At 40.6% G+C, this 12,250-nt stretch overlaps 1 protein-coding gene across 1 annotated transcript in view; it reads right to left on the bottom strand.

Moving 5' to 3' along the window:
• Window positions 1–310: 310 nt before the first annotated feature.
• The window catches only part of SCIN (scinderin), a gene marked incomplete at its 5' end in the record, with an annotated part of 43,218 nt that continues 31,278 nt past the window's right edge, over window positions 311–12,250 (bottom strand). The window contains 11 exons of the mRNA XM_010133643.1: window positions 311–575; window positions 1,519–1,579; window positions 2,867–2,944; window positions 4,626–4,747; window positions 5,224–5,401; window positions 5,894–6,064; window positions 8,294–8,384; window positions 8,570–8,691; window positions 9,801–10,016; window positions 10,212–10,300; window positions 12,031–12,163. Of these exons, the coding sequence (XP_010131945.1) occupies window positions 442–575; window positions 1,519–1,579; window positions 2,867–2,944; window positions 4,626–4,747; window positions 5,224–5,401; window positions 5,894–6,064; window positions 8,294–8,384; window positions 8,570–8,691; window positions 9,801–10,016; window positions 10,212–10,300; window positions 12,031–12,163 (1,395 nt within the window). The remainder of the gene's footprint in view (window positions 576–1,518; window positions 1,580–2,866; window positions 2,945–4,625; window positions 4,748–5,223; window positions 5,402–5,893; window positions 6,065–8,293; window positions 8,385–8,569; window positions 8,692–9,800; window positions 10,017–10,211; window positions 10,301–12,030; window positions 12,164–12,250) is intronic.

Below are 12,250 nucleotides of genomic sequence, written 5' to 3'. Positions count from 1 at the left end.
TCCTAAACTTCCAACAGATGTAGAATTATTCCTTTTTCGGGCCAAATTCTGCACAATATTATGCTGACCTTAATGTAAACGAATTTCCGTGGCATTGGTTTGGATTTTTAAGTGAAGACAGAATTTGGCCTATTTCAGCACATTAAAAGAAACTGATCCACAGCTTCTGTTTGAAGAATCAATAGATTAAACAAAATATTGGTAGCACTTTCCATATTTACTATATGAAAAGCCCCACTCATCCCATTTGACCAGTCTACAATTATCATTTATCTTTTCTAGTGCTAAGAATTTCTAGGTTATTCACAGAAATATCTCAAAGCTCAGGAAAGTGTAATAACAGATGCATCATATTGTTCTATAAACTTATGCTTAAAAATACTCCAAAGTAGCTGGGCTCTGATCATTCTTTGGCTTGAAGCTGGAACCTCTTTGAATAGATCATTTCTTCCATTTGTTGGAGTCCCAAGCCAGGAACCAACCTGTGAATGTTGGGGGTTCGTGCCCCTGCTTCACGATTACAATGGGGGTGCCCTTATCTCTGCCAGAAGGATCTGTTTCAATATAGCGTTTGGCTAAAAACAGAGAGGAAAGAAAACGTGTAATATATTAGTTCATTCCTTTGGTATAAAAAATAGATTAAAAGCCCCAGTGAAAGAACCCAGGGCTACTATAATACAGCATTCAATTAAATTATTTCAAAGGCAATGAAATGATCAGGTGACTGCTGATTTCTCCCAGCTGCCAGTGAAATATTTTTTCACAAGGTTAAAACAGAGGGAATGTTGCTTCGATCAGTTTGTTGCCGGGTTTTGGCTCTTCAACAGGAGAAAGAATTTGCTGGTGCTGTGCAGATGCGCTTCTTTCCCATTTTTCCCTATGTAAAAGCCAGTATAGTTTCCCTTGACATCGCAAGATGACATCAGCATATATCAGAAACACAGCTAGGTAATGCTAGCTGCTCCAGGGAGGTAGCTGCAAGCGTTTTTAGTGCAAATTTTGTCAGAATGGCTCAGCTATGTGAAGTGACACCAGAGATGACACATGATTTTTCAAGGAGGTGCACTCCGTGTAAGTTGACTTGATTTGTTCTGCAATTTGGATTTCCTCCTCCAAATTTAACTCTGTGAAGAATGGCAGTATAAGGACTTGAGGATTTGTCGGCGTTCCTTTGACTATATACGTTAGTGTAGAGTGCAGCTCAGTAGGTATCTGCTTCTAAATTCTTTCTCTTTTCATGGAGCTCTCACATATTCTTTTAAAAGCTCTGCAGCCTTAGAATGCTGTCTTGATTAATTTTACTCTTCATAAACGTACAGGTAAGAAAGACGGATACAATGAGGTTTAAAGCACGTTTGAAAGAGAAAATAATCTTGTCCAGGATTAAATCCTAATAGGTTTGGTAATCCTTTTAAACACTGCAAATGTAATTAGATCTCTTCTACATCATATTTTTCACTTCTTTAAGTAATATTGATGCTACTTCACTCAGAATTCTGCCAAATTGATTTGATTTACCAGATTTAACGGATTCCTGTCGCTCAATTTCATTAGCATCCTTCCCAATCCAGACGAAAACCTGCAAACAGAGGAAAGACATAGCTCCCATGTTGTTATAAGGATGTCGTGTACAGCAAGTAAAGTACAAAATAGTTGATTCCACTAGAAGAAAGAACATACACCGTGAAAAGATGCAGAGATACACAGCTCTCACAAAACACAATTGATTTCTTTTTTCCTTGCAAGAGACTGTAGTTCTGTCCTCTAAAATCTCACCACTCTCTTGACCCTGGCAGGCCAGAGCTGTATGCAATCTTACGAACTCTAATTACCTTTCCCATGGATATCTTTTACCAGGAAAATTGCCAGGAAAATTGCTGTTTAGGTGCAGGTAAAAACTCTGAGCAGAAGCTGTCTCTGGTTTGAGTTTTACAAGTGCATCAACACTTGTGCCGTGTAATTAGTGTTACCCAGGGTAACTGCTAGGTAACCCACTGAATAACCCAGTGACCAGAGCCTCGATCTGCAGGTTTTTCTGTTAAGGATCCTTTTGGAAAATGCTACATGTCCTGAACATCTTTCCTTCTTACCTGAGTCAGTAGGTTCCAAATACTTTCCACCTAGCTCTTCCACCCACCTTCCGCTATCAGTCCTTCCCACATGGACCTTGAACATTCCTACTCATTTCTAAAAACCTCAGCCTTTTTTTCCGTCAGGGTTAGGCTGAAGAAGACAAGTGGAGTGTGGGATCTGTGGACTCTACCCCCTTTCCTTCCAAGGGGAGAGAAAGTCTAGAGAGAATATACTGTGAGAAACAGATGTGCCCTTTGCACCTGCAGTAAGTTTGCCTGTCATCCAAAAAGCTCTCAACATTTTCAGTTTTCAGTGAATGTGGGAAAATGATGGACATTGTTCCTGTCACCCTCCACACTGTTCTTCTGAAGAAATGAGTATCAGAGTCTAGTGCTGGTCCCCTTCTTTAGTAAGATTTTTTGTAGGTTGCTATGTGGATTTTATGGCTTCTGAATACCTTTTAGCAGTAACTTTTTTTTTTTAAAATTAATAGATTTTGGTGATAAAGTCAAGAACATTACTGAGAGCCTTTCAGGCCACTGATAGGGCTTATACTCTTGCTTATACTCCATTGGTGCCTGCCATGGTCTCACATTACGCTTGGAAATTCAATCATATATATTCACACTAGTACAACATATAGTTCAAAAAAATATCTCTCTGGTATAATTTAAAGAAAACAAAACTTCTTTCATTCTCACAAAGATGGTTTTTCTTCCCATCTTATATCCTAAGTGGTTAAGAATAAATTATCCTTGTTACCACAAAAAGCATGTTCAAGTACACAGCTTACCTGTTCCCAAGCGTCCAGCAACATGACATCATCTTCAGCCAAATCATCTTGAGTGAATTCTCCTGGGACCTCCTCAATCTAAAAAGGATATTATGTTTTAGGTTTCTTTTATGTTGTTGTTGTTTAATGATTTATCTAGTTACTCTGATTTTGCACAGACAAAAGATATTTTCAAAAGGGTAAGTCCAGAAGCTGGTATGCAATTCTTTTTGCTCCTAAAGAGCCAAGCTCTAAACTGATTTAAGGAATGTGTCAAGGGTGTTTCACTGAAAGGAAACAAATACATAATTGTGTGTCCTATAAAGTCAGCTCTCAGTTTGTCAGAATTGATAGTATATCCTAAGGAGAAACAGAGGTTTATATTGTAATTGTGATGACTGTTAAGTTGGGACCAAGGTCTGTCAGAAGAAGGGGACAGGGAAATTTCCACAGAGTACCTGGTACCAAACTAAATCAATCAGCTGATATCAGCTGATATATTCATGCGGCTTACATCCACTGACAGGAAAAGAAACTGCTTTGGTTTGCAGTGGGTGAGCTCAGTGATGAAATACAGACCCAAGCAAGCTTTCCAGTCACTTGACAACTAGAATGTTATAGTTGAGTAAGCCATCAGGGATTAGTTCCCCAAGGACAGGCAGACTGCTTCTTCCAAGGATTTGCAGGCAGATAGGAAAGCAGTTTAATGTTATTCTGTATGAGGAGGAGAGATAATAATGTAGCTAGTGGTCAGCCCTATACTATTCAAGGACTGTCAAGGGTTTGGCTATGATTGGTCACAGAGGAGTGCTAAAGGGACGGTAAGCAGATGGTGCAAAAACCATGCCTTTACCCAACCCTGTGTTTTGGTGGTCAGAATATCAGAGTGGTTCTTTTACCATTTCTGGTGAGCTCAACAAATGGTGATTCTGTTACTGGAAAAATGCTACAGGCAAGAGGGGATTTCATAGAATTTGGGAGGAATTTAAAACAAAAACCAAACAAGTGCATAGCTCTCAGAGAGGCTGGTTCCTATTACTGTATTTCACAGGAGCATTTTAGAAGCTTGCTAGGAGAATATACTTTACTACTCTCAGAAGATTTTAAAGCCCTTATTAAATGATCCCATTTGTTTTATCCCTCTCCAAATGAATGGACTGTGCCTTAAGGAGACTGCAGAGATGGTAGCCTACCTAAAAATTAATATATCCTTGCCAAACGGTGACACAGCGTTGCCCTCCCAGAATACGGTAAGAAAGCCTGAATCGCAGACTTAATACCTAGTGCACAGGTCTGCTAAGGAAATAAGTCTTCCTGCCTCCTTAAGCACAGGCCAATACCTTAGAGGCACAATTAGATGTCTTAAATGTCTATGGAAAATTTCAGGCTGCTAGGGATTTTTGGCAAGGGACACTTCCTCACCACCACTATTGAACATGTAAGAGGCAAGACATTGACCTGCACTTTCTCAGCAAAATGATAGCAGTCTGGCAATGCTCTGCAAGAACACAATTGCTTTTGACTAGGCAAATGCCTTATCTTTTTACATCTGCAAAGCCTTTAGTCTCAGGCTGGAGCGTGCAAACATCTGCAGTGTTAATTCTTCTGTCCATCCTTTGCACTTGGATTGATTTAAAGCACCAAACCTCAACTCTCTAGTTCTTGCCAAGCATGGCTGAGCCAGATCCCCAATTGAATTTAATGTCTGCTGATTCCCAAGACGAAATACAACAGAAAATACGTAATTAAACAGAGAGGAAAATATCCCTCCTATACTCACAGTAAATCTGCCAGTCTTATTAGAACAACCATACAGGCGAGGAGGGTGATCTTCAGCCTTTGTCAAGAGTTGTGATGAAGTCTGATATTTTTTTTTACCTCCAAGTGCTTCCCAGAATTCCTCTGAAACACACAATATATAATTTATCCAGTAGTGGATTTAACATTTCATGTTTTAGCTTGTTAGATAGTGTTTCAAGAATCCCCAAACAGTATCTTCTTTTCTGTCTCAAAGATGGGTGCATTTTCTTACAGCTCTTCCTGCAGTTTGTCAAAACAACAATAAAGATACCACTTGAAGACCTAGAAAGAGCAATGCACTATGTTCTTCTCCCCTCCTAGGCAGTCAGGGTGAAGAAAGGACCTCATTTCCTGCAACAGCCGCTACTGTCCTACAGATCTTCTAGGGCATTGCTCTGCTTGTGCAACACCTGAATAGATCTCCATACTAAAATGCCAGGTTCAATTTTCAAAGGGAGAGAGTTAGCATAGACGTCTGCCTATAAAATATACGATCGCAAAAACCATTTAGGCTGTGTTTCCATGCGGTGCTGTGTATTCTCAGTTGCCTATTCGCAACCACGTGGCTCCATACTAACCTGGTTCCTGGCCTTCATTAATCTTAGCAGTCTGGCATTTGAGAACACCGGCAATGTACTGAGCCCCTTGTTCCTCTTCTTGGTTTGCTCCTTTTCCTACCCAGGTATAGCCAGAGTTGTTTGGCAGTTTCAGAACAAAGACATCGTTAGAGTTTAGTGACATTGCGTCAACATCAACCTAGATCAAAAAATAAATTGTTTTATTCTTCATATTTTCAAATAACACAGTCATTATTTTGCATATTTATATAAAATGTGTAGATAAATGATAATTAGCTATGCTTTTGTTCTTCAACTTTTCCCTGGTTTTATATTGATATAAATTAGAGAAGAACTTAACTTGAGACAGGGAACTGACTTAAAGGGCAAAAAGCAGGAATCTTTGGCAGTAGGAAAGGCTGTCTCATAAGGGTTGCTGATTTCTTGACTATTCTTTATCAGATGACTGTTCGCTACACATTTTCTTACAGCTTCCTCTGGAAGATGTAGATTGGTTGCAGCCAGTTACAGCATATCCTCTTTGTTTTATTAGATGGATTGGTCACATAGAGCAGTGGATCTAATTTGGAGTTCTGCAGTCCTACCAGAACCCAAGAAGGTTAGTCAGAGAGGTTCTTGGCCTCTCCGTTTCCCGTGGGGAACAATTGGTTTACTTAGCAGGTGACCTTACCTCCGCAATCCTAGTAATGGCTGCCAGGTTCCTGCGGATTTGGAAGAGTCGCGTGGGTGGGGCAGGTTTCTGACCTCCTTTCTTGGATGTCCCATCCTTGTAGACAATAAGTGGTTTGTTTTTGAACAAGCTCAGTAAATGTGCAGGCTCTTTGCCTTGGCTGACTCGGATCTGTACATAAGTAAGGAAATGCAATAAGAGGAACAAAAGGACACGGGTAGTTATTTTTGGTCTTTGTTGAGTAGCATAGAGGATGTTAGCCAATAATGCTAACTATGTTAGCAAGATAAGAAGTCAAGAAGATCTAAAAATATAGTTTCAGACACATTAAATTGGAAGCATTTGTGAGATTCTTTTGTCAATCATGCTGACACAAAGACAGGATTCAAACTTATAATGTTTAGTTGATTAAAATGGCTGCTATCTACTGTAATAAGGAAATTACTCTTTTAAAGAACTGGCATTTCATAGAGTTCTACAGAATGACTTAATATTGAAAAGCTATCTTGGAAGTTTAGGTGCCCTGTATTTAAGCAGAAGAAAATGGTTGTTCAACATGATCATTATTTCTATGTGTGTTTTACCTGCAAAAGCATGAAAAGGATGAACGTAAATCTGTCTTGCAGAGGATAACGTGGATGACAAAAATTAATTTCCATGACAGATGCAAAAGATGTTATTGCAATCTCAAAAAACAAGAGCTGTGAAGAACAACCATTTCCAGGTTGATGTACGGTAAGAGTGATTTGTATACAACTGTTTGTTCTTCCTCTATAACAGGACCACCCACCAAGGTGGAGGGGCTGCCACTCCCCGCCTTTCACTCCTGGAAAGAAAGGAGGCATGCTGCACAGCCAGCAGAGGAGGAGAAGTGGAGAGCCCCAGCCCTTTAGTCCTGCCCGGTGAGGCTTGGGGCAGCTGGCAGCCAGGTGCGGAGAGGGGCGGCTGCAGCCGGGCAGCCCGGTGGCTGGTGGGGCTGGGGCAGTGGTGAGGCTGGGCAGCAGGAGCAGGTGCCTTTGCTTATCTTACCACTGGATAGACTGCAGTTGCCTGATAAGGGTACCCTGGGAAATGTATAGGTGCCAAAGTAGGATTTTACAAATGCCAAAAAGAAACCCCCAAATCAAATACCTAAAAAGCACGCACACACACACAGCCCCCACCTCCAAAAAAAAAAATAAACCCTCAAATGCTGAGGGAATCATTCCTGCAAAACAAACGGGAAGGGCTTCTGAACAGTCATTGGTACTGTAGTGCCATCTACTGTCCACAAAATCGATCATTTAAACCTTTCAAATAATGCTAATTGAGACGTTAAGCACAGGTAATGTATTCTAGGCAGCCGTGTACCTGTGTATAAACACCCACATGCACATACACATATATGAGTGTATGTATACATCTACATATATATATTCCTAAACTCACTGAAGGCTAAAAGTACTTTTAAGTATCACGTCCACTGCAGTGATACGGATCTCCTTCAGCTTTATAAAAACGCTCTTTAAGCACACTATTATTGCGGCTGCTAGTAGCAATATTATTACTACTTTAATATTAGTATCGGTTTTAGGTATGAGACAGGACCATACTGTGCTGAACTCTGTCCAAATATAGAACATATGTTAGGGATATTTCAAGGAGCAATTATCTAGAAGTGTTCTAATCCTTCTTTAATATAATTTCAATTATAAATCATAACTGCTTAATAGCTAAAAGCATGGCCTGCCAACTGTACCTTGGTGGGCGGGGGGAGACATTTACTTTTTTAATTAAGAAATGGGAAGCACAGGATCATCTGCTGCTGCCTAGAGTACGTCTGCCTGTCCCTAGTCATCTTCCAGCTTCACTGAGGCAGGGACAAGCCAGACTCTGTGACATAGCTGTTCCATCAGGCTCTCCTGTTCTGGCTCTCATGTGGCTTTCATTTCTCCCAGTTTCGGCCCTCTAAAAGTCAGGCATCTTGTCTGGGCTAAACATCCCAGCTTCCTACATAATCGAAAGGAGACAGTGGAACTCACACAGGGCTATCAGTCTGTCAGACACCTGCTTCAGGGTGAGCTGCCCTGGGAGGATCTTATCATTCGGTCTCTGCTAACCATATCCAGAGTCTCTAAGGCTAGGCAGGACTGAAAACTAGTTTTTAGACAGTGAAAATCAAACAAAAGAGAAGGCTGTGTTCTTTTGTACATCTTTACATCTATGTTCTTTCAGACATCTACATTCAGAAAGGTTGATGCAAATGGGAAATCACTGATGACTTTAAAAAGGAGTCCATGGTGCTTGGCTCAATACAGACCATGAGCCCTCGGTGTTACCAGCCTTCAAATGTGACTTCGTCCTTCCAGTTCTCATTGAAATTTGCATATATTGCGTGCTGGGTTGAATTTTATCACTAACCTGCACAGCCTGACCATTCAATAACTGATCCAGCTGAACAGTCAGAAATGCAGACGCAGTCAATTCATCCTTTGTAGTATGGGCTCCTTGCCTGAGCAAAACAAGGAGAAAGACAATGGTTAAGTCCAGTTTTCAAAGTAGTCCAGAGCTTATACCACATGTCAAATACAAAGTGAAAAACCTTGCATTTACACATGGTTCTACTGAAAGAGATTTAAAGTTAGCATGAAATAATATCCACATGCTAGAGGTCTGCGCAAAGCCAACCAAACATACCACGTGTAGATGATCTGCCCTTTAGGGTAAGTGTAGAGGATAATGTAGCAGTCACCACCATAGAACTGTCCGTACGTTTCAAGTTCCACAGGAACTCTGCCACTGCTTTCCACACGCCAGATCTGGGGGAACGGAGGAATCAGTGAACTTCATCCTGAGATTATTCGAGGAGCAATTTATCATATCATCCTTTGTGTGACATTTGAATCCTTCATGATACGCTCTGTGTCCACAGAATCAATGAATAATGACCACCAACGAGCCATGGCAGTACACTTTTTTTTGGTCTTGATGCTATAATGCGACATGCTCACCGCATGACGCTATGCTGACCTTACTTTCTTAACACCTTAAGATGACAATATGACATGAACGGCACAACATTATGATTCATCATAGAACTAGGCACTCTTGAGTCAGATAACAGTTAGGCAGATTTCTTCCTATCTGATTCACTAGAGCCCAGTTCAGTTAACAACTGCTCTCCAAAAACATACTGCTGAAACTACACAGCAAAAAATGCTTCAGGTCTGAGTTGCTTTGGCTCAAGCCTACAGACCATCCCAAGCATGAGGTTAGAAACCTAGAGAATATACCAGAGACTGTATGTATTTATCCCTTCCTTTTCTTCCAGAATCCAAACATGCAGAATTGCATTCAACAGGCTGTGTTTGTACAATGCCAAACCAGCCCTGCGTACTCCAAAGATATTCCTGCACTGGGATACAGAAAGACTACGTCTTTTCTCTCCTGATCCAGGCTACCTGACAGACACCCAAAGAAGGTTCCTCTAGAAAGCATATTGGATACGTATATAAAGACACAGAATGAATTTCTGATGCCAAGGGCAGGTTTTCCCATTCCAGATTTCAAGCGGATGTGAGCTAGAAGCTTTTTTTACCTTTAGGCTCACGATCATATTTAAAGTATATTTTTAAAGATATACTTTAGAAGGGAAAATATTTGTGCCATTTTATTTCTATTGATGACTGGTACAGCATCTTTCATAAGCACCAAAAAAACGTGACACGCATACACACATACAGGTGACAATGAGATTCACTTTCTACTTCACAGTACCTTTTCTGATGGTAGAAGTAATGCTGCCACTAATGTAATGTTACTCTACTCAACAGTTTGAATGGCAAAACGTAGAATATCAGCTTATCCCATTACAAGTAACGCAATGCATTAGTAGGCCGGATACAATTTAATACAACACACAAATTACCTCTACTTTTCCTGAACCGTCGTCTACCATGTTATGCTGAGCAGCCATTTTTGGGGACTCATGTAACCTGGTAGCATCAAATTCAATCTGCTCAATTTTAGCCACTCTTTCTGTGACATATACTTTGCCAAAACCATCACTTTGATCTTTATCCTTCCAGTCTTTGAAAAATTGTTTGAAAATTGGTGTTTCACCTCCTTCAGGAAGGACTTGAATCTGAAATGCAGCAAGACACATGAAATGAAAGGAAAATAAAATGATACAGTTACAGAAACTTTTCTGAATTATCTGTTAGTGAAATATTGTCTTTACTGTCTTACAAGCCTTTAAAAATATATTTTTCCTGATTTAAAATCAAGGTCATTAACAGAGCTCACATTCTTCTGGTATCATTTTGTAAACAGATCGCACCTGTGTGTTGGCAGGATAATTCATCTGCTGTATGAATTGCTCAGCATTCTTCATGGCAGCTTTTCTTTCTTGCGGGTTAGCATCTTTGCCTGGTCAAAACAGGATAAGAGTACATGGCAAAGGGCAATGAGCTCATTGATCCTGCAATACCAACATGTCCTTGAGCCAGGTTCTCTTCGACATTGCTCTTGCCTTCAGTCTTGAACAAATAAAAATGCTGGACATACCATGAGCAAGAAGATTCACACAAAACTGAATGGCCAAAACAGTATCTCAGTGGTTTTGAAAACAGTTAAAATGAAAATTAAAAAAAAAAAGGAGGCATCATTTTTTGCTTAGTGTGTGTGTTTCTATCAAAAAAACGCTGTTCGTAATATCTGCTTGGTTCAAGGTACAAGAACACCCTAGTTCTTTCCTCTGAATCCTCCCTTGCCGGGCTGCAATGTGTTAAGCTGCTGTCCAGAACTGCCTTCACTTTTTCATGCAGAACCACAGTCAGAATAAAAGAAACTCCAAAGTCGTCTGTGCTGTGCAATTTACCACAACCCTTTCCCATCTGTTCCTTCTTGCTCAGTGTTGGACAACTCTGAAAGTCTCTGTGCGATGATACTCTCTACCAGGTCTGTGTCCTAACAGACTGTCAGTGACTATATTCCAAAGACCTCTTAGTCTAATAAGATGCTCTGAATCTATTAATTGTATTCCGTTTGAATGAGACCATTAGCAAAGTAATTAATACTCTGCAGCACGGTGGTCTGAAGATTTCCAGCAGAGAAGATAACTGCAGCCCCCCAGTGCGAGGGTGTGACTGACAGACTAATGGGTTTTTTTCAGGCATTATTGTTACCAGTGGTAGCGAAGGGAAGATGCACAGAGGAGCACGTTGGGCCACAGTCAGAGGGCCTAAATTGTATATCAATGCCTGATCCTGTTGGCTTAGTTCTTCTAGGAGCAGTCAGGTGAAGAGTGAAAACCAGGGTCAGGTAGACCTTAGGCCGAGCACAGTGCTCCCAAAATGCTCTCTTTGAAAGGATGCTTCCCTAACTGCAAATGAAGTATTCCAGCAAAAAGTTTACAATGCTTCCTGGACCGACTTCAGCAGTTTGACAGCTGCATCCGTTAATTATTTGCTACTGTACATGGTGAAAAAAAAAATGCAAATACCACAAAATAATTAATACACTGCCTCAGACAACAAAAGGAGGTACCCAGCACTGGATACAATTGCAGCACCACGACAATCCAGCTACAAGGTGTCCAGACCTAATTGCCCAGTAGTAGTATTCTCCTGGAAATGCTCAAAGACACCGCAAGCACTCCTAAAAGCAGTGATGATACCACAGAGAAATATTCACAAATAAAAAAGAAGCATCCAAGTTTTCGCAAGCTTATGCTTTCATTTGATGCCTGGGACACTCACCTTTCAATTTCACACCTCTGTGGAGTAATGTACGGAAATATAGTATCTACCCATTATTAAATCTTCAGTGTCAGATTTTGTCCCAGAAGATAGGGATTTGGTGGCAACATACAAAACTTTTAGGATTCTTTATGTTTGCTCTGTAATTTCAATTAGATGAGCATTTAAGCACCCAAGTTTACAGATGCCTCAAAAATAGCCAGGGTCCAGAGACAAGGCTTGGTCTTGAGGCCTTTACTCACATGAGCAATCCTTGTCCAGTGTCCATACCACGAACAACTGTGTGCAGGGTACTGTGTCCAGACAGTATTAAACTCTTGCTAGCATCCTGAGGGCTTGTGTCAACTCCTTAGATATGTCTGTGTGGCTTCTGCATTTGTAACAGAAGTGATCTCTTACCCTTCCACACAAAGATCTTCCTTGCAGCACCATTGTCCAAAATGAAACACTCCTCAGACAAAAGCATGGCCATGGAGAAGGGGTTTTCCTCTGCTACCACGGACACCTTCATGGATCCGCTTGCGTCTGACACCTACAAAAGCAATAATTTCACATTTAGATCAACTTCGGCTTTTATAACCAAATAATTTCTGCTCCCAAAACTACTATAAAAATCAGT

This window comes from Buceros rhinoceros, unplaced genomic scaffold (genome assembly GCF_000710305.1).
Source record: "Buceros rhinoceros silvestris isolate BGI_N320 unplaced genomic scaffold, ASM71030v1 scaffold5443, whole genome shotgun sequence".
Taxonomy (NCBI): Eukaryota; Metazoa; Chordata; class Aves; order Bucerotiformes; family Bucerotidae; genus Buceros; species Buceros rhinoceros.
Note: the sequence above shows the minus strand (reverse complement) of the source record. Positions and strands in the feature narration are given on the sequence as shown.